A 23624-nucleotide genomic window follows, 5' to 3' on the forward strand; every position below is an offset into this window, starting at 1 on the left:
GTCTAAGGGCCTGAAGATCACGGGCATCCAGTAATGTTTTCCGGCCTTGACCCTTACACACAGAGATTGTTCTCGATTCTCTTAATCTTTAGATAATATTATGCACTGTATATGATGATAACTTCAAAGTCTTTGCAATTTTTCTCTGAGAAACTCCTTTCTGATATTGTTCCACCATTTTTCGCCACATCATTGGGGGGATTAGTGATCCTCTGGCCATCTTGACTTCTGAGAGACGCTGCCACTCGAGGCTCTTTTTATACCAAATCATATTGCCAATTGACCTTATAAGTTGAAAATTGGTCCTCCAGCTGTTCCTTATATGTACATTAGGGATGCACGATAATATCGGCACAATATCGTTATCGGCCGATAAAAGCTTAAAATGACCATTATCGGTATCGGCCGATATGAATATTTCTGCCGATGAGCCAAACCGATATTCTCCAAGTGAAATAATTGACCTGTTTTTCAGATGTGAATGTCTGTCTACATTTGTAAAATAATAAATTTATGGTAGAATCAGTACAGAAGAGATACATGGATTTCTCTTCAGTAAAATTAAAGTTTAAATATATCAGTATATATTTGTATATATATCGATATCGGTATCGGCATCGGCCAAAATTATTTTGAAAATATCGGCATATCGAATATCGGCCAAAATCCAATATCGTGCATCCCTAATGTACATGTAACTTTTCTGGCCTCTTATTGCTACCTGTCCCAACTTTTTTGGAATGTGTAGCTCTCATGGAATCTAAAATGAGCCAACATTTGATATGTTATCTATATTCTATTGTGAATAAAATATACGTTTATTAGATTTGTAAATTATTCCATTCCTTTTTTACTCACAATTTGGACAGTGTCCCAGCTTTTTTTGGAATCAGATTTGTATTTAATGATGTATGTATCTTCAAAGAAAATGTATTTTGTCAGGTTGTACTGGCAGATTTTAAATCATTTAAAAACAAGGAAACATTTCTTGTGCAGTCTGTCAAAATACACTTATAGACTTAGGATATGATTTATCAGAACATCGCAATATCATATGCAAGCTTATTCATCTTAATTTTATTAAAGACATTTATAACATTTATTCTTAAAACATATAACAAAAATACTAATTAAAAGTTCATTATGAAGAATTTTTGTAGACTGAATGTCATTGGCTTTTCATTTACGTGGATCTTTTGTTGTTCTAGAGAGTCAGTGTATTCTGACAGCTACCATGATGGATGTCATTTGAAATGATAAAAAAGGTTCTGAGAGACATAATTAAACAATAATTAGATCTGTTTTGTTTATTCAGATGAATTTAGGATGGATGAGATCTACATTGTTAATCTTTGCCGCTAGAGATTCACAAAAGCAGCCCAAGGTCACCTTGAGAGTTTTGTCAGAGTAGTGATGGCTATCAGAGCGAAGGGACTTCAGCATCTTGGCATGGACCCAATACTCAGTGTTGACAGCAGGCAATTACACAAATAAGAAAAGCTTGGCCTTTAAATAGAACCAACGTAATATGAGGGAAAAGAGCAATTTCAGACATGTCTGTCAGTTTGTGGTGACAGACCAAATATTAGGAGGCTGGTGGCCAGCTTTATTGAAGATGCTACTCGGCTCGTTCTCTCATCTTGCAGAGCTTTGCATTAGTGGTCCAGTTGAAGCATGAACAAGAGAGACACCCCTTGATGACAGACAGCCATGAGCCTCATCCAATCAGTGCTCTGAGGGGGCGGGCCATTCCTTTCCAGCAGCCCGCTGAGCACACTCCGCTTATGAAAATAATCAATGGGAGCTCAGTCTCTCTGCCGCTTTAACTTGTGCTGGATTTAAATTGCCTCCACTCCACTCCATGCCTATCCAAGGTTGAAAATAAGCTGTTTTGTGCTGTAATTACCCAGTGATCAAAGAAACAGCAAGCAGAACACAGGTGGCTGTGTTTCTGTGCAGAAGAGAAAAGGGAAAGGAAGAAACACCAGCTGCTGCATCCAAAGAACAGTTTGAAGAATGTGCAATCCTGCCTGCTTCATCTTCACGGTGTGGCTGATTGGTCTGCTTATCTATCCAGGTACTGTTATCGTCTGTTGTATGCATGCTGAAGCTGGGCATATCATATTTGCCTAAAACTAAACTGGGATATGAGGGACGAAAAATGTGTTTTAGTGAGTAAGCAAGACTTCTCTAGCATGGTACATTTCAAATGTGATCAAAGTTGCAAGAAGTGTGCCATGCAGGATTCCTGCGAGGTGGGATGTTTCAAAGGTTGCATGCAGCGTGAGGGTGATTTTTCTTTGTTACCGGAGGGACATCCCAGAGGAATGTCAAAACTCACTCAGGTAGGTTAATGAAGAATGACAGTGGAGACAAATTAAATGGAGCAAGCACAAGACATCACGCAGTCACCGTTTACCCGCTTTCATGAGTCATGTCAGAGGATGAGGAGTGCTCTTTTGGCATTTTGATAAGCTTATATTTGCAGGTTTTTCAGTAAAGTCAGAATTTGAAATGCCACTCTTTGTATTTTGTATCTGTGTTTTTGATATAAAGGAAAGCACTTTTTTATACAGAGGATTTATTAATGAGTTAAGTGTTTTTGAAGGTGATAAAAAGCTAGACTGTTATCTACAGGTTACCTCAGGCAAAATATTGGGATTTTAGGCTACAGGGACATTTCAAGTGTACAACTGCAAAGAAGATTTTAAAAAGAAGAAGAAAAAAAGGCATGAATATGATTCGTGGTCACAATAATTGAAATGTGAACTTGAAATTCTCTGTGACACCGCATTCTCACAGAAATACACACAGATCAATATTCAATTTTAAAAGAAATAAGGTTTCTCTCATTGCAGTAACCTCTTTTAGAATTGCTGTAGTGACTGCAAAAGTAGAATCTTTTTAAACTAACCAAGGTAGAAAAAAAACTTTTACCCATTTCAGAAAGGTCTCTTTGTATGTGCTGCAACTTAAGATTTTATAAATTACCTTTTCCTTTCAGGTTGCCTAAATAATGGACTCAGCTAGTGGTTTAAAGAAAGAAAATACCTCAGTACTGGAGCCACCGGTTGATACTTTTAATCACAGGTGGTTGTTTGCTTTGACTTAATTAGCAAACTGCCAAAATGTGTTGGCCAACCATCAAACAGCGACCCCTGTTTGATCACAGTTAGGCCTTAAGCTGTGATTTAATTTCATAATCAACGGGAACCAAAGAAATTATATAAATAACTGTAAGAGAGAAAAAATAATTTCTTTGCAAATAAAAAAGTTTAAGTCTTAAGTCTTAATTTCAGTTCTGAACTAACTTAACTTTAAAAATGACCTGATTTTCAACATGTCTTAAATAAAGGGTCAAGCATGACCCTTTTAGTCTATAGTAAGCTGTTTATTTATTTATAACTTTATTACTGATATATATATATATAAGTTTAGTACGGCTCTTAAAAAAATATTTTTCTAGGTGTCCTGTGATGTCATATTTAGTCACTATAGTGAATGTTTTTTATATTGATTTATTTATTTTTACTTATAAAGACAATTGTTCTCAATTGCTCAAAGTTCTTTTTCGAGGTATCCTGCCCCTTTCGTGCTAAAGCAATTGAGATGAATATGAATGTTAACAGATGCCTTTCACCAGTATTATCGTGGTGTCCTCCCACTAAATAACAGACATTTTTTGTGACATCATAAGGAGATTGTATAATTTTTTTTTTGACCAAATCTACACTTTCCTAACAAAATGCTTTGCATCTGAAAGATTAGATTTGTCTGCAATTTGTCTTACAATACCTGTAGTATTGTAAAACTTGGACTTAAGTTATATTTACCAGTCTGCATTCCTGAGTAATTCACAATAACATTGACTATCTGAAATCCAGTATTGGCCTGAAGAGTTATTTTTGAAAAAAAAAAAAAGAGTAAAATTTTGGCACTTAAAGCAAGACATTTTCAAAGTCTAAATATGCTTTTTAGCAGTAAACTTTGATGGCCCCCATTAAAGTGTCATTTTGTGAGTGGTGCAAATGTTGCAACTTTCAGGCCAGTGAGATTGTTCCACCCACAGAAACAATAGATTTATTGTCAGCTGTAAATTATATAAGTAATTCATTATGATTGACAGCTCAGTGCTTCTGGAAACTCGTGTTTGCACCCTCAGCCTTTGGAGGCATAATGAGCCTTGAAATAACATCTTTCAGGCACTCAGAAACATCTAACAGAATCACTCTGATGGAGGCTGATGGTAATATATTTATGGAGTAAACAAAATGCAGATTACTGCTTCTCAACAATATCAAAGTCTGAGAGGGAGCAGATGACAAGACCTCGATCAGAACTTCAAATAAATTGTGATGCAACTGACATGTTAGTTTTTGCACATGGTTCTGTAGGTGGCCCGATCTTCATCCAGAGTCATGTGGTCGAAACTTTCAAAAAAATCTGTGGCACTTATTGATTAAATTACATTTTTGATGACACTCCACACTTTGCTAAATATTTTGCAGCTGATGGCTTCTCTTTCCAGTTTTGATTCTGTATTAATGGATCTATTACTGGTGGCTAAAGGACACATGCCTTATGACTGTTCCAGTTTTTATTTCATTTCACAACTTTGTTTTTGTTGTTGTTGTTCATCAGCAACAGCGAAGCCAATGAATGTAAGAAAGTGTGCGAGAGTTATGCACATAAAGCCATGATTACTTGAGATAAAGACTATTAATAATGAATATTTATACTTGCAGAACTGGGGGCTGAAGATAATGGAGACCCCATAAATCTCTAAAATCATTATATATTTAAATATTAATTATATATTTGTTGTCAAAGTCAAATCGACTCCTTCATAACCCTGATCTAACATTAATGGATTTGGAAAAACAAAATGAAAGCGACAATAGATAACATGTTTTTTTGTCTCAGTTCTATGGTTTACTGCTTCAGGTTTACTTTTGTTTTTGTTGTTATTTCTTATAATAAATTACTATTTTATGTTCATCCTTTATATATTTTAGGCACAATCTATGGGGCAGACCAGATTTACACTACATTTTCAGCTTGTATTCTGTGTCTGTTACAAATAAAAACTCCAATGCTGAATCGATTGAATACTAAATGCTAGAAGAAGATTATAAGCAGACTATATTTTAAAGTTTTTATTATATGTGAAGTATGTAAATTCAGACTCAGCAATTCATGAAAAATTGCTAACTGTAACTTGATTTAAAGGGTCTTGTCAATATATATTGATCATCATCAGTGAACTGTTGCCACAGATAAAATATTATGAATAATGTGAATAATATAACATTAGAAGACAAATTTAAACATAGTATGTTTTAGGTGCATACAAATTTCATTTAATTAAGTTTTAATATTTTATTTTAGATATTTCATTTTTTTTTTCTTTGATTACTGTGAAGTGTGAGCTAACCGTTTCTAACAGTGAGCCTGCTTTTCCATTTTTGTTATTTTTTGCTGAAGCATTTTTTTTTTCATGTGCGTTTCAATTTGAAATCGTCTTTTTTGTAATTAATGTTCTTTTGAATGAATCCCAAACGCATGCTCTGAACATCATACAAGGACATCATCTAGAGTATTTGGTATGCTCTGAGAGTGTTGTCTGATGCCCCTGTTCCACTGGGCTGTCATTTAAAATAATGTTTGTGTGACCTTGCCAGAGGTGGTGAGTGCCCCATGACAGATTCATCCCTCCTTTTCTCTGACTCAACTCAGCATGTGCGTGTATGTTTTATGTGAACATAAGTGGCAATTTGGAAAGCTCAGCAAAAAAAGAAAAAAAAAAGAAAAAAGCAAATAAGAGCCTCATACCTACTATAGACAGATAAACGTTTGTCCTTGCACAGTCCAGGCCAGGAGGGGAGGGGGATACAGGCGAGGCAGACTGGCTTGCCGCAGAGCCTGGTGTCCATTTGCCATCATGAGAGCCCTGTGCACTTCAAGAGTGGCATGGTTTGTTGAGCTCTGGTCATTTGTTGCCCAATCTACTTGGTTGGCCACAGCTTGGGCTGTTTCTGCTCCTGTGGAGGTTAAAGCAATTCTAAAGGATTGTTTGCAGATAATGCACCCAGTGTGTGGCACCCTGTTGTCTTCTCTCTGGCTCTCCAGATTTTCACAAGTTTAGCTCCATGCAGATAAACCCATTCAGTAGAAGGAAGCAGGCTTCATGGAAGTAGACACTGCTTGCCACAGTCTGATGTTATTATTGGAAATTATTTTAAATACATTTTGTCATATTTTGTTGATGCTCTTGAATCATGGCTAAACAGCAACAGCAAATTGTTCTGAAAATTAAATAAATGTGATTTCTCATCTGCAAAAAAATAAATAAAAATAAATTATATATATTTTTTTTCTTTTGTGAAAATATTCTATTATTTTTTTGCCCTTAAAATGTCTTTACATTGTTAAACTAAGATCATATAACTTGAGAAGCATAAATTTCATAATGTTTTTCAGAGAATATATAGTGTCAATACTTGTAATTTTATGTTGAATTACAATTGTTTTTCTCACATATTATTATTATTATTATTATTATTGAATATTATTATTATTGAAGACTCTGAGCATAACTTGTTTTTTCTATAACAAACTATAAACTATTTGCTAAAAAAAAGTGAATAAAGTTAAAGTATATATATATAATTTTTTTTTTCAATATAGGTCAGAATTCAAGGATGACAATAACAGGTCCAGCAAGAGAGGTTACTGTAGATCACTGACACTTGAATAAAGAAACCAGCGGTTGCCTTCACTAGGTTCTATAAAAATCTTGTTAAACCCAAACTATAAAGACATTCTGATTAAAATCGTTGCGTAGACTCAAACAGCATGAAAAGTCACCTTGTTGTTTGCTGATGTGATTATTTCTTCTGGCATACTTCAATAAAATACATTATCATGTTTTTGCCATCATCAATTTATTTAATATTAAAAGTTGTCGAATTTGATTTTGAATTAATTTGTGTAGGTCTGATTAATGTTTACAAGCTGTCCACGCAGAGAAACCTCAGGCACTCATCAGTTCCACAGTTCCAACTTTATCATTACAAAAAGACAGAGCTGATTATACTTTGATATATGAGGTTTGTTACTGCATTTACATCAGTCACATTACACTATTTTTCTTTGTTTGTATGTACTTTTATTCAATACATTATAGGCCAGATTTAGCTTGCACCAACAAAAAACTATTTTATTTTAATGTCTGTTAGGATTTACTAAAGTCTTCAAAGTCAGTCAACATTTCACAACATTAATAATAAAAAAAATATATAGTTTTTTTTATGTGAACTAAAAAAAATAATAAAGGTATTTATTATTAATTATAATATTAACATTATTATTATTATTTTTTTATTGAAAATGGTTCAAACATGGCACTTGCATTTTGAATTGAATTTTTTGTTATTGACACTCATTGGTCTCTGTAGATTTGATACAGATTATCTTTTAATTATTCGATGTTAAGACGTTTCTCTTTTTTTAAGCAACCAACACATTTTGTGCAATTTTTTGCCTATGTTTGGTCTATTTAAAATCTGAAATAACTGAGTGGTATGTCCACCATTTGGGCAGTCTCTAGAGATGATGCCTGACAAGCATCAACCAGAACTTTTACTGTCATAAAGTGCATGGAAGAAACATGATTCTAGTCTTGCTGGTAAATGCACTGTTAAATGAATAAAATAAAAAGAGAGGTCAGTTTTAGTGTAATCAGTGAGTGCAGATGATGCTTTATTCCAACAGCTGTCAGTTTGCATTTAGTGTTTCATGGCTCTTGGGTATTCTGTCAGAGAGACTACACAAAGGCTGTTGTGATTGGAGGAAAGCTATTTTTCCAGGGCAATCTGCACAACATTTGATGTCATTGCTCTAAAAAGGAACATCTTCCAGTGGGCAATGTCATTGGCTCCTTTTTGTTTGGGTTTATTTAAGCCCTAAACAGTCAATATACTGTATGTTATGTCATTAGGACATAATATCCTAATGATTTTTGGCATAAAAGAAAAATTATAATATAATAATAATTTTGACCCATACAATGTTTTTTTTTTTTTTTTTTTTTTTTTTTTTTTTTGGGCTATTGCTAAAAATATACCCCTGCCACTTGAGACTGGTTTTGTGGTCCAGGGTAACAAATAAATGAGGAACAAATGGAGCCATGTCATCTGTTGCATTGTCAGGAGATTGTAATGAATTTAATGCTGTTTCCTTTGTCTAGTTTAGAGTTTATGAAATGCAGCATGTAAAATGCTACTCTTAATTCCCTCCACTTAATTAAGATTCAACGCGCTCATTGCTTGATTTCACAGTCTAATCACAAGTCATGTAGGTCAGTTTGTTGCCCACAAATGTTATGCATTTTTTCTTTCAAAACACAGTGTATTAGCAATTATGAAGTCTTCCTCCTGTTTCAAAGCATGTTTCAGGTTCTTGAAAATCATTCAAGGATTCTTTACCTTCCTTGTCATTCTCCCACCAACCTCTCAATCTGGATACACATCTTATTTGGTAACTGCCCACTAAGGGAAGGATTTCTTGTCCCAGATTCAGTGTATCCAGATGTTCACCGAACTCTCAAACTGGTTGTACTTATATACTGTAAATAATAATGGAGAGTTCATTATGATCGAAGTTTTCATCTTTACTTCTTGAAAAATGCTGCTTGCTGTTGAGAACAACATCAATACGAATAGAAACACACTTCTATTGATCGACAAACAGTCTTTTGTCTGCAGGGAGGGTTGAAGGAGAACGAGCTATTAGGGTCACATGATCAGTGTTAACTGTAGAATCATTGTGAAGATGGAGCCCAGTGCTCAGAAGGTCATTGATTTGATCTTCAGCGCTAGAGTGTTGACAGTGTTTAAGTCAGCTAAAAAAAAAAGTCTGACCCCTGTCTGCCCTATGGCTGTTGCAGAATAGCTGATTGTAGCCACCAAATGCTCTGTTTGTAAGTGAATGCCCATTCAAATGAAAAAATGCATCCATGCAAACATCAGTGTCTTTCACCTTTAACCAACCTTGAAAGTATTTTCTCTTTTATATGGCCAGCGTTAGTATGTGGAAGAGAAGCGTTCAAGTAATCTGTTTTGGAATTAGAATTTTAGACACTCAAAGTGTTCAACTAAAGGTCTTCAAATCTCCTTTATTATTTCCATATCTCAATACGTTTCTTGAATGTGTAACTAGGCAGTAGTAAAAGGCGAAATGCATTTTGCCTACTGTCAAATGCTCACTGAAATGAGGCAAAATGCATTTTAATGCACAATCTTTTATTAAGTGCAAAGTGATCTGTATTTTCTGAATTAGTGGGAAAACATGCACCATGTCAGTCAGTTTTCTATGTGCCTCGTCCCCTTGGGAAATGAACACGCTGTGTAGCTGGGGTGCTACTTGCTCTGAATATTTGCACTTCTTGCTCTGAAATTTTCCTTTTAATTAATGTGAATTGGAAAAGTGAGTTTCTGTGACATAATGAGGCCACACATGTTAGATTTCAACACCTTAACCTTGAAAACTCCAGAAGCGTTTCAGTATAGCCTGGTTGTTTTAACAAAATGATTTTTTTTAGATGTTTTCTGTTTGTGGTCATTATGTGCTTGTTTTAATCTAATTTTTATCCATCAACATGACTTGATAGGGAGTAATTAGTCTTGTGACTCTCATCAAATCAAATTGTGCTCAGAAACCGTTAACTGCCATCTGCTGTTAATCATGGCTGATGAAAGCCCATTCTTCAAAGATTAATTCAGTCGAGTTATCAGCATTCTGAATTCTGCTTACTAAATAATTTGTATATAGGCTAACCTATCTACAGGGCTTGTAATTTGGTGTGAGGTTGAGGGTATTGAACTGGGCCAAAACAGGTTTTATAATTGGTGCCAATTCTCATCGTCAAGTAAACCAGAATCCCCAAATCTGAGCCACACCTGAGCCTTATATAGCCCAGACCCGAATGTTGACACAAATTATGCCAATAAAGTACATTAAACTGAATAGAAAATCAGAATTAAAACCCACAAATCATGTAACTGTCCCTGAAGGCGTGCATTTCTCATTCAAGACACGTATCACCGGAAACACAGTCGTAATCTATGACGAAACTGGCGAGAGCCATTGAGCGTTTGATATCGCTACCGCAAAACTTGTTGTAAAACTTCTTTACTGCACATTTTTAAATTGTTACTGTAGCTACAGAGGATGGAGACACAAACCACCGCCGTCGGTGTGTGAATGAGTTGTGTGAATGGGTGAATGCGAGGCCATTGTAAATCGCTTTGGATGGCCATGGGTCTGTTGAAAGCGCTATATAAATGCAGTCCATTTACAATTTACCATATCGCCAATAAATGATTTGAATTTGGATCTGTTCCTCACACAAAGCATCACACGAATACAGAGGATTTAAATAAAAATAAATTACTTTCAAGATCATTTTATTTAATGCTTGAGCATGACACCATACTAATAAAAGTATGTGCCTCCACTCTTAAGCTGTCATTCACGCTTGATAATGTTTCATTATGTTTTGATTTGGCATTTCAAAGATTACATTTTAACAATACTACACTTCCATTAAAATGTATGTGATCATTTAAACATTATCATGCAATATTGTATTCATCTTGTTTATCATGGGTCACATAATATGCTGCCAAAGATCATAGCCTGATTTGGGCCACATATCACTGGACTGATCTGGGCCACACTCCTCCCACCAACAATCGGCCCTCATATTGTTTGCCTGATCCACGACGTGCCGTCATTGCCACACATGGCCCATCTCTGGCTGAAAAGTTACATGCCATTGCTGACAGGAAGCCTGCAGTGCCAGCTTTGTGGGTGCTACTTGCTATGTGGGTACTCAAGTAGTTTTTTGGACAGGTACCTTTTACTCTACTTACACTACATTTTTTGATAATGTAATGTTACTTTATCTTAAGTATATTTTTTCAGTACTCTTTCAACCAGTGCATTATGTTGTTTCCCTAGTTGTATCAAGGTTGTTGGGAAAAGACCTTGCTCTATACTCACGTCAGGGTCACTGGTATTGCACTGCAAGCTCTAGTATGCTGCCAATGCTTTGGAAAAGTATTGATTTATTATGCTGGACAAATAAAGAGAGACCTTCAACTGAACTGAAATTGCCTTAAGACAGTAACTCGGTTGGAACAAGCAAAATAGCTGTGAGGAAGGTCTGCCGACCTCTGCCTTCATGTTCGCAGCTGCTTCTTTTTCTGAGCCATAGCGAGATGTAACAGAAAAAATAATGTGCATATGAGGTGCAAAGCATTCAGAATAGGTGGAATTTTAAATGTATGCATCTCTTGGGTGTTATGGGAACTGTAATGTTAGAGCACACCTTGCTTTAACAACCCAAAAGTTTGTTGTCTGTTGCAGAAGTACAGACGTCCCTCTCGATGATAGCAGAGGAGCGGATCCAGCAAGAGCTTGTTAGGGCGACCTGGAATGAAAAAGTTTATTTTAGGAGTCATGGCAGTAGAAGCAACGCAACTATGAGGACATGTGAATAATCCCGCCCTCTCTAAAGCGATACTAAACTGCAGTGAAAACGCAAACCGTGCCGAGCAGAGCCGTGCCATACCGTACTGAGCCATGCCGTGCTGAACCGAGTCGTACAATGGTTGCCTCTTCCACCTACATTGTTTCTCTAGCTAATTAAGAATGCAACAACTGTTGTCCAGTACACAGAAGTGTGCTCAGCGATGGAAAAACTCTCTTTGAATGTGGTGGAATATACTGGTTTTGCTTTAAAACCCTTATTTTACTTTGAGCGAGCATCAAGTGGTGAAGCAACAGGTCTTGCCATTGCACAAAAGTAAACAAAAGTTAACTTTTTTTACTAAATATTCTGAATAGATTTTACACTATGTACACTTATGTGTACTTACAGTGCATTTACATAAGAAAGGACCGAGTAATATAAGGTAACAACATTGGTAAAGGTTAAGTTTGGGGGTAGACAAGTAAAGTTAGAATATTTGTATTTAAGGAAATATTTAATATAAATCCTTTAGGTTTGGATAAGGTACAAAGGTGTACCTTTTGTGAGCATTGCTCATCTTGTCATCTTGTTGGAAAATGTTATGTCTATGAGTCTTTCAGTGAAACTCTCTGACACTGTTGTTATGTTCTGTTTTGAAAGCTGAGCTCAAGTCTGACAGAATACAAGACGAGTTTAAAATTGTTGCCACATGTCTTGTGATGATGACACCCAGAATAAAATTTTAATCAAGACCTGGGCTGGTCACCAAAAGGTTGTGACCTTGAGCATGGCATTTAACTTCAGTCTAAAAGAGCCTAATCATTGCATGATTCCTACACGTTTTCACTTTTTGTGTGTGTGTGTTTGTTTGAAGCAGTTGGTCTCAGCTGTGTTGAACTATTGTTATAAGCGCTTGATTGTAAGCTAGTGGAAAAGATGGCTTCTCAGGATAGAGGCCAGAGAACCCAGCACCAATTACATACTCAAAGTACACAGCGGGACGGTGTGCATGCAAACACATCTTCCTGCCAAACCACCCATCTAATGAGTGGCTAAGTCATGAACCACTGCACAAATTCACACAATACCCACCCACCGTGTGGCAACAATGAAGACAACTCGACTCCAGGTGGATTGCATGTCTCATACCATTCAAATAATGAAGTTATCTTCTCTCATAACCCTTGATGGCACCATGTTTAAAGTGACCACATGCTTCATTTTCCTGCCAGGAGAGTGGAATGTGTCTCATCTGACCTAGAATGGATCTTTGTCTGTAATCACTGTATGCTAATGTGATCTAAACTCAAACATTTTGACCAGCTCTTCTATGTTACAAATTAATTTATCAAGTTTATAAGCCTATTATTTTTGCCTTTCTAACTATGCACAATTTTGTGTTTAATTCTTTGTGACCCTGGACCATAAAACCAGTATTAAGTCACTGGGGTAAATTTGTAGCAATAGTCAAAAATACATTGAATGGGTCAAAATGATAGATTTTCCCCTCAGAATCCAGATTTTCAAATAGTTGTATCTCGGCCAAATATTGTCCTAGCATAACAAACCATACACCACTGTAAAGCTATTTATTCAACTTTCAGAAAATGTATAAATCTCAATTTCGAAAAATGTACACTGATGTCTGGTTTTGTGGTCTAGGGTCACATTTGCATTTAGAATTGTTTTCCCTGCTGTTTGAGACCCTGTCAGAACATACAATAGTGTTGAGAAGCATTGATCTGAACACATGAATAGAAGAATCTTTGTACCACTAGAGAAGTTTTGATATTGTCTGTTGGTTGTGTTTTATGTTGGTCTGCCCTTTTCAACCTTCCAGAGACATGGCAAAAAGAAATTTTTTTGCAGGAAAAAGAGCAACTGTAGATTTCAAGTATTTTTCAAGCTGAACATGGCATGCCAGAGCAGATGGGCCTGTAGAGAGAGGGCTGTGAAAGGGGCATGATGTTATTCTCCGAACAGCCTGCAGACAGAAGGCAGAGCGTAACTACCTTAACCGAGAGGCAATCAGAACCGACACATTTAACTCCTGACCTTGCAATGAGGAATTTTACTTGATTGAAGGATGGCACACCATCATTTCTTCAGGTAGTGTCTTTAGTCCCCCATGTAGACACAAACCTTTGATTCTCAGTGTGTTGTCAAGATTAGGTACAAGTCACTGCATTCTTTTTGTATAAGACTCGTTTTTCTTCACTGTCTCTGATCTGTTTTTATCCAAATGATATGTAATAAATGTAAATACATGAGATTATCTATAATTTTAAGTCTATGCAAGCGCCGCGAGAAGCCTTTGTATGAAATTGTTATTGTATTCCATGTTTTTTTTCGCAAATTACAGTGTGGTTGATGTCTTCAGTTTTAACTACATGCTTTAACGCCACATGACAGAACTGTCTTTATTTTTTATTTTAGAAAAACAAATGTGGTCATTTGACCAAGCAAGCTTTATATTATATTGAATATAAATTGGAAAAAAAAAGAACATCCTTTATAAATTTATTTAAAGAAATAATACAGATATTTTTTAGCATAACCATTGTTTATGCTATGTATTTTTGTTATGTTTATGATGACAACAACAAAAATCTATTTGCCAGTAAAGTAAAAAAACAAAAACAAACAAAAATAAACATTCTCTTATAGATATACTCCCATTAAAACAAGTTTTCATATCTAATCCAACTTTGCTTCTTGAATAAATATATCTCATTTTAAGGATGTGTATATAGTTAATGAAAAACCTGGACAATAATACTAATTCATAATAATAATTATTATTTTTTACGTATAATTCACCATCTTGTTCTACTGCAAAATACATCGCAAAAGCAACAATAACTTGCAAAAGCAACAAATTAGTCTTATGATTTTAGTAGAGTAGCATGTTTAATACTAAACCTTTTATTTATATATTTAAGGAAGTCTTAGTTTAATATTTATTTATTTATTAGGTTTTGAAGGGCACAATCATCAGTTTAGCTGGACTGGGTGGGTTTGTGGGTATAAATGATATGATGAAGAGTGAATTGAATTTTTGAAACAGTCCAGACTGCCATATCCTTGAAAGCTGCTGGACTTGATTATTTTGGACTTTACAAATTCTGTATTATGTTCTACAATATGTACAGTACTTCACGAAATACTTCCTCTAGTTCTGTCTAGAGTTAAAGTGTGACACATAGGTAAGTGCATTATAGTTGTATAGATTATCATGCAGTGTGTAGCAATGAATGATACAGTTTTGATTGTCATGGTGTGTGCATGAACAAGTGGCTTTTCAAGATCACTTATGTTGGGCACTTTTTGCATTTAAACTGGCTCATTCTGACTATTGACATTGAAAATGAAATGTGGTAATATTTATATCACTTTGTCATTATTATTTTGTTTTAAGGAGTTAACAATGGTTCCTATCAACCTTGATTGACAGGGCAATATTTACATTATTTTGACAGTAAAATGTTTTTTGTTGTGGGAGTGGGTGGGTTTTGGTGAGCTTTTGAGCTGGAGATCGTCCATTCAATCTGCTGATCATAAATTTAGCTTGATATAATCAAACATTCCAGTTGAGGCTAGTATTAATGGAATTATAATCCGGATTCTATCCGGACACAGGGTCTGTGGAAAAATTTCTTGTCGCAGTTGTCCATAGTAGAAGACAGAAGTTCATAGGTGCAGTGGCCTTGTCATCTCCAAGAACTGTGAACACTAAGGAATACTTCTTAAACCTCTGTCATGAATGCATTCTTCTCAGTGCTGACATCCCATTCCTTTAGGGATGCTAAAAGGCACTTTAGCAGGACTGGTGAACTGTAAAGGAATATAAATGAATGTACAGCTGCATTCTGCAGTCAGACTCAACTCATGTTTACTAAGAGCGATACATTATTAATATGCTTTTTTGGTCCTGCAGGAGTTTATTTAATTTCTCGAAGGAGTCTCGGTCTATTAGAGAATAATACAGGTAATTCTGGTAGACACCAGCACATTTATTAAAGATAAGTTGGTTTGATTGCTCCTTCAAAGCAATGTGCTCTGATGAAATTCACAAATAGAATACAACACACTGATCACAAATCTGCATCACTCAACAGCATGGGCTGAAATGAGCCCTTATGCAGTTCAGACAATGGTTTATTGTTTCTTCTTACAGATCCTTTCGGGAGAATCTCATAACTGAAACTTTGCTGAACCCTGCCTGCCTTGTTGTTTGAAGAGGACAGATGTTTATTCTTAATTATAAACCATCATATGGCTATTAATCACAGAAGCACCTGGGTGTGGAACCACAGTAATTTAATCTTCCTTATAGCAATACGCTGTATGCTTGAGACTATTTGTAATATGACTTCAAAGCTTTTGTCTCATTGTTTGGCCTATGTTCATTTATTAAAGCAGATATAACCAGTGAAAAGATTGCTGTTGGCTTAGTGTTGTCAGTTGGCTTAGTCTCCCTCTCAGAGGTGCCAGCAGTGGTCAGTCATGTGAGGTAAGGCTTGCATCTGCAGCCACTGTCAGTAATCAGTGTGTGGATCTCCCAGCTCCAGCAATCAGTCATAATTGAGGCATTCTTCAGAAGACTGCGTCGTTCTCAGGAAATAAACCTGATTGTGCATTTCATTTTACATTCTCAGGATACATTATTTGTTACCTCTAATAATTCTAATTCGAATGAAATCAGAAATCTAATCAGACTCAAAAGGATGATGACATGCAGCTGTGTTTGTGTAGTAGGTTGATGTCAAATTCCGAGCAGAGAGGGGCGATGTTGACTTATGAAAAACAAATGTACTGTGAATAATACTGTTAAACTGTCTTATGGGATATTGTGTGTGCTCATGTGTGCAGGTATTTTGAAATGGAGAAAAGTAAATTCTGCTCAATTCAATTTATTTGTACAGCACTTTTCCCAATACAAATTGTTCCAAAACAGCTTTACAAAGAATGGTACTGTACAAGCCCCAGTGAGCTGGTGACAAAGAGAAGAAAAACCCCTGAAGATTAAATAGAATGAAGAATAAACCTGGGGAAGAACCAGGATGTAATTGCCAATCAGTGTACACTTCAGCAGCATTAGCGCTCTATCTATCTATCTATCTATCTATCTATCTATCTATCTATCTATCTGTCTGTCTGTCTGTCTGTCTGTCTGTCTGTCTGTCTGTCTGTCTGTCTGTCTGTCTGTCTGTCTGTCTGTCTGTCTGTCTGTCTGTCTGTCTAGGCATCGTTCTATCCATTTTTTTGTTCTATCTGTCTATTGTTCTGTCTGTCTACCTCTATTGTTGTTTATTTTTACACGGTCTATAAACGTTCAAATTTCATTTATTAAACAATTTTGGCAACACTTTATTTTAAGGATCACTATTAAGAAGTTATTAGCATGTATACTACTAGCATATTGCCTGTTTCTTAGTACTTATAAATCACATATTAATGCCTTATTCTGCAAGACCATATTTTACAACCATCTTACTATTAATGAGAAGCAATTTAGGAGTTTACTGGGGCAAAAGTCTTGGTTAATGGTGAATACGTCTTCCCTAATCTAGTGTTACCACTATTTTAAAAAATTTGATCAAGCCAACATTCAAATTTTTATTTTCTACCCCTTTTTTGTCTCATTTTAATTATACTTCCTTACATTCTGTTCTGAATTATAGTTTTGCATCCTGTTTATTACGTTTTTTAATTCAATTAAATTTATTCAATTGTAATATAAAAAAAATCTAATCAATTCTCAGAACACTTTTGGACACTTATACAGCTTGTTGCTGTATGCATCCCTTCCAGCTCCTACTAAAGGCACTAAATTAACTGTACCAGCACATCAGTGAGCAGCAGACAGCCCACCCTGATGCTTTTTTCATCTTATCTGGGGAATTCAGACTTAAAGAGTGTGTTCCCAAAAATACACCAACACATAGACTTTCCAACACGGGGTAACAACACTCTGCACTTTGCTTACTCCACCAAGAGAGGAGCTTACAAGGCCCTCCCCCTCCCCCACCTTGGTGCCTCAGACCACATCACTGTCACGATAATGCCTGCATATAGACTGCTCGTTAAAATTGCCAAACCAGTTCACAAACAAATACAAGTGTTGCCATAGGGGTCGTCAGAGGCTCTTTCTGTTTTGACACCACTGACTGGAATATGTTTAAGCAGGCTGCCAAATACAATAACACCACAGACCTCCAAGAGTACTCAGAGACTGTCACTGCCTACATCACCAAGTGTATTGATGATGTAACAGTCACAAAGACCATCACTGTTGGGGCCAACCAGAAGCTGTAGATGACAGGGGAGGTCTACAGACTCCTGAAGGCTCGGAACACTGCCTTCAGAGCTGGAGATGAGGTGGGCCTGAGGACAGCTAGGTTGAAAGACAGTACTCCAGGAGAATAGCCCATAGATTCAGCGACAGCAGAGACACTCAGAGCCCCCACCATGGAAATTGATGCCATCGCCACTGCCCTCAACTCAGTAGTCACACATCTAGACAAAAAAAACTCATAACTCAGAATGGTGTTCATAGACTTCAGTTCAGCATCCAACACAATAATACTTCAACAGCTCACTCACAAACTGGTCCAGCTGCAACTGGGTGTTGGACTTTCTGACTGGAAGACCACAGGCTGTACGGGTTGGTAGCAACACATCGAGCACCATCACAGTGAACACTGGGGCCCCCCAAGGATGTGTGCTGAGCCCCGTCCTCTTCACTCTGCTAACACATGACTGCACACCATCACACAACTCCAACCTCTTCGTTTGCGGGTGACACAACTGTAGTGGGTCTCATTAGCAACAGGGATGAGACAAATTAATGGAGCAAGGTGAGCTGCCTGGCCGGGTGGTGCAATGACAACAATGAATGTGGAAAAGATGAAGGAGATTGTTGTTGACTTCATGAGTCTTCACTCAACATGTTCCTCTGACCATCAACATTGCGACTGTGGAGAGAGTGAGCAGCACCAAGTTCCTGGGTGTGCATATCACAGGGGACCTCTCCTGGACTGACAAACCCACAGCACTGGTCAAGAAAACACAACAGCACCTCTACTAACTTCGCAAACTGAGAAGAGCCAGAGCCCTGGCCCCATCATGTGCACCTTCTACAGAGGGACCTTCGAGGGCATTCTGATGAGCTGCATCACTGTGTGTTAGTGCGCTTGCAACGTGTCCTGCAGGAAGACCATTTGACGCGTAGGGAGAGCAGCCAAGAAGATTGTTGGTGTCTCTCTCCCCTCCCTCCAGGAGATTTATGGAACCCATCTTACCCGCAAAACCCTCTGCATTGCTGGTGATCCCACTCACCCATCACACAGCTTCTTCAGTCTGCTGCCATCAGGGAGGAGACTTTGGAGTCTCCAGGCCAGGACAAGCAGACTGGCAGCTTCATTCCTCAGGTTGTCCCTGGCGGCACTGAACTCTGAACCCCCTCCTCTCTTTTGCCCCCAACCCTGCAGCTCCCACATCCCCAGGTCCATCCACTCCGCCCTCCCACTAACAAACTGTGACCTGCAACAGACAATTTGTGCAGCATTGGTCTGCTTACTACCACATTTAACTACCTCTTCAGTTAGTTTAAATAAAGAACTTTTTGTCACTTTAAATTAGAATGAATAAACTCTTTTGCACTACAATCATTTTATCTGCACTGTTTGTTTACTTCACTGGTTTGCACTCTATCTGCCATGTGCAACTTTTTGTATAACTTTTTTATACATGCCCTTATTTGTATAGTTGTATTTTATATTTATTCTGTCTATATCTACATTGTATTTGTATGCTCTACTGTAAGTGTTATCTGTATGCACCAAGGGTCTGAGAGTAACTCAAATTAAATTCTCTGTTTCTATGTGCTGTACATGTGGAAGAATTGACAATAAAGCAGACTTGACTTGACTTGACTTGACTTGTCGCATGTCACATATGTATCAAAACATAGTCCACAAGCAAACTTCAATAAATTTTTCCTTCTAAAATTTCCTTGACCATAATTAAATGAATCTAAATTAAGTGGTAAAGGTAGAGGTTGATTTTAAGGGCAGAAAAAGAATTGAGGCAGGTGGATCTAATCTCTGGTTGGATTAAATTCACACCCATATGGTCATGGCTGATAACATCAAAGTAGTGCTTCCTCATGAAGACAACGTCAGGCTGGAGAGTGGAGACAGGTGAGAATTTGAGAACCTGAAACATTCATCTGGGTGTTTAGTGCTTTGTGGAATTGGTGGTAGAGTTGAAGCAGCTTTATCACTGAAAACGGTTGTATAATTGAATCTGAACTCGCACCTACACTGTAAAACCTGACGAGTTTGGAATTCAAGTTAATTCCTTGCCTCAAAGTAATTAAGCAGTCGCTGACAATGGTAATGGGGGCTTCTATTGTGGTGATGAGTTGAATGTGTGGTTAGGTCAGATACAAGCTGTTGTTGGAAAAAAACTGTTCTAGAAGTTCAAAGAAAGAGCATAATTTTGACCCATTAAATTGATTATGCTATTGTATTATTACAAATAGGACCTAAGTTTGCTTTTCTTCAAAGATAAATTTTATTGAAAAGAGCAGAGTAAATAAAAAAAAATAAAAAAAAGTACTGCAAAAGGCACCAAAAATAAAAATACTATCATCCTGTGCAACAAGTGGTTGGCTGTGTTTGACTATATAAGTATTTGAGTTTATTTTATTGTTATTGTTGTTTTTATTGTTCCAGAGGAAAAACAGCTCTTTTGTTTTGTTTACAACATGGTCCCCCAATTTGAATGCATAAAACATTAGTAAATCAGCTAGAATGATATATTATCTCACTACATTTTAATAACAAGACTAGACACTATCGGATTTTCAAAACTCTACTTGCAGGGCACTAACAATTATGTGCCTGAAGTGTTGCCAGGTTTATTAAATTGAAGCCGATTTGGCATTCCTGTAGTTCTAATAATTCTGAATCTGCGGTAGTCACCATCAATAGCTTTCACTCCCATTACGATTGAACGGTTTGTGCTCTCAATGTAATAAGTACCTTCGACAACCTAATTAGAGCTGTTGATGAATAAAGCAAGCTTGTTTTGGCAACCCTCCGCCGGTTTATGTAGGAGTCTGTTGTCAGAGGCAATGACAGCAGTAAGCTACCTTTTGCTTTCTCATCTATCAGTGTACACCAAGCTTCCATTCTATTGCAGGAGATATGGGACTGTTGATCATCCCCATATTCATTAAAAGCAGACACATAATCAATTGCAAGCAGCTTGCCAAAGCATTGCCTCTGATGGTTCTCCGAGGAGAGGAAAGAGTTTGCAGAAGGGAGTTGAGATAATCAGAAGGACAAATCTTGACATACTGGGGTTTACAGATGAATAATCCAAGAATGATATACTGAGGTAATTTGCCATTTGTATTTCTGATGGGCTCTTCATGACCGTTTATCTTGCACTACACTGACATCTTCTGGCATGTCTTCTCACGTTTTTCCTTGTATTTGGGTGCTAATGGTCCATGTCCCTTTACTGTTTGTTGTGTGATTGCTTGTTGTAACGTAGTCATTTGATGATTTCATTATTTATTTGTCTTGGAATTGTACCAAACCTCCTATTTGTCTTTCTGTTAGTCAATTAAAAGCTGCCACACTTGCCCAGAGCTTATTGTGCCTGCAGTACTTATGAACCAAATAATGGTGCACCATTCACTAGTTGCTTATGTAAAAATGTTGTGAAAGGTGGTCTGGGCTTTGTAATCAGAACTTATATTGAAGCAAAGCATCAGATGACATTTATATTTAGATTTTCTGTCCTTTGTTATTATTTATTTATTTTTCTAGTTTTTCTATCACTAAAAGAGTAATAAAGACAAGGCAATGACTCAGAATCAGGATTTTCTTTGACCTTATCTGGGCTGTGGGCGGTGGGCTGTGACGGAAGTGTCTTCTCTTTGAAATGTGTTTGTGTCAGGACTTGTCTTTTCCCCCATGACATTTAAATCTTATTAAATCTAAATTGTTTTCTTTTGAAAAATTTCTGTTTATTTTTGGAGGTTTACCGATACCAATAACTAGGTTGAACCACACTGGCTGAAACCGATTAATCAACCGATAGTTTTTTAAAGGACACTGAATGAAAACTAAAATAGTGCATTACTGTAAAAACAAAACAAAAAAAACATACATAATATTAAATATTAATCATATATTGATCTTTATATTTAGTTTATTAGTCTATTATAGATTATTATTAACAGAAGCAACTTTAAAATTAAAAATATACATATTAGTAGATGCTGAATTTATCACACTCTATGGTCATCTTTAAATATCTACCAAAAAATGTCATAGCAATGAAATGACATGTATATGGATATTGTATGAATGTTCTCATACTTTTATTGGGACTATTCTAGACCCATGATGATTAACTAATCAAAATAACCAAATACACAAACACTGTGCAAAAGTTATTGTGCAGACAAATTCGGAGAACTCACGTCATGTTCAGTTCAATCTTCAATCTGCAGTCTAAACAATCAGGGGTCTCAAATTATAATTAAACTAAAAAATATTGAAACACCAAATTATCAAAAGCTCTCTTCAAGAATGATCATAGATGAGTAAAAAAAAAAAAAAAGAAAAAACCCTGGCACAATGGAAATAAAATGTGCAATATATATTAATAGGTCTCTATATGAAGTATTCAGACTCAAAGTCCTAAGAGCACGTTTAAGAACGCTGACTGTTTCTATAGCAACTGGGATACTTCAAACAGCAGCTGCAGTGATGCGATGCTTTTACCAATTAGCTATTGACTCTTTCATTCAGAAGGCGGGGCTTCCTGCGATTGAGCGGCCATATAGAGCATTGCATTTTTCCCCATTCAAAAGCATACGAGTGACATGTCTTGGGGATTCTATAGTCTTTCATGAAACACAATTGTACGGCCTAGAGTGTTGTCATAATGTGCATTAACATTGATTTGGGACAAGTATAATGTAATTTAATGGAAAACTATTTGAATGGCATTCTGCGGCACGACAGGATTTATGTGGCTGAATGAACCTATTAGTTTGCTTTCTGACATCACAGCTTTAAAATTGCAACTTTGTTGGCTGACAAATACATTAATGTGACCAGCTGCATATAAACAAATGCAAATAGAAGGTAACAGTCATGACATTAAGTTCAGACTTGTGTGTGTGTTTTGGTCACTTTGGCCATTTGATGTGATGCTAATGTTCTTGTCCTCTCAACCTTGATATCAAACATATTGCTGTTCATCTCCACTAGTACAGCATTTTGTCCAAAAAATTATAAATACTTAGTAATTATATGAAAATATGCCTTATAATGTACTCACTGTATACACCGTTTCATTGTCTGTTTTAAAACAGACTGCTCTGTACAGCACACAGTTTGTCAAAGCAAATAGCACACGGGGTCAGTGATTTTGCGTCTAGTGGCCGCTCGCGTAATGGACACAACCGGAAAAAAACTACTGCCATGGATATTTTCAAATTCCAGCAATCAACAATCGTTACCAATTAATCGGCAAAACCGATACATCAATTAATCGCTAGTAAAAAATGTATTTTATTATGTCTGAAGTGTTTAATCTGAGGTAAAGCTTTCTCAGAAAAACAGGATGAAAAAACAATACACAAAAAAAGGCTGAAAGGATGTTTTTGCAGGTCAGTGTTGCTGCATTCAATCTTTGCTAAGATACACTTGGATTTTGTAACATTTTACTTACATATTTATTTTGTATAGGGATACAATTGACTACAGATGACAGATAAAATGAACCCATCAATCACTGACTGAGAGGGTCGTGCTCATTTTCTTTCGACTATGAATGCTGTCTGTCTGTTATGGACATCCCCTGTCATCTCCCGTCATTCATATATGAGAGTACAGGATAAAGTCTGTTTTGAGCAACCAAGCAGAAATCATCTCTCTCAAAACATCCGAACTATGGAGGGGGCCTGAACTCTTGCACCTCTTTTCAGAAGTTCCTCACTGTGATACCTGCTTCTTACCGGGTTACCATCTATGTCAAGCTGATCCCATGGTGCCTG

General features: G+C 36.6%; 1 protein-coding gene across 1 annotated transcript in view; it reads left to right on the forward strand.

The window, feature by feature from the left end:
* The first annotated feature begins 1433 nt into the window (after positions 1-1433).
* Positions 1434-23624, forward strand: part of LOC113073193 (opioid-binding protein/cell adhesion molecule-like) — a 147558-nt gene continuing 125367 nt past the window's right edge. The window contains exon 1 of the mRNA XM_026246071.1: positions 1434-2077. Within this exon, the coding sequence (XP_026101856.1) occupies positions 2017-2077 (61 nt within the window). The 5' untranslated portion in view covers positions 1434-2016. The remainder of the gene's footprint in view (positions 2078-23624) is intronic.

This window comes from Carassius auratus, unplaced genomic scaffold (genome assembly GCF_003368295.1).
Source record: "Carassius auratus strain Wakin unplaced genomic scaffold, ASM336829v1 scaf_tig00011586, whole genome shotgun sequence".
Lineage (NCBI taxonomy): Eukaryota > Metazoa > Chordata > Actinopteri > Cypriniformes > Cyprinidae > Carassius > Carassius auratus.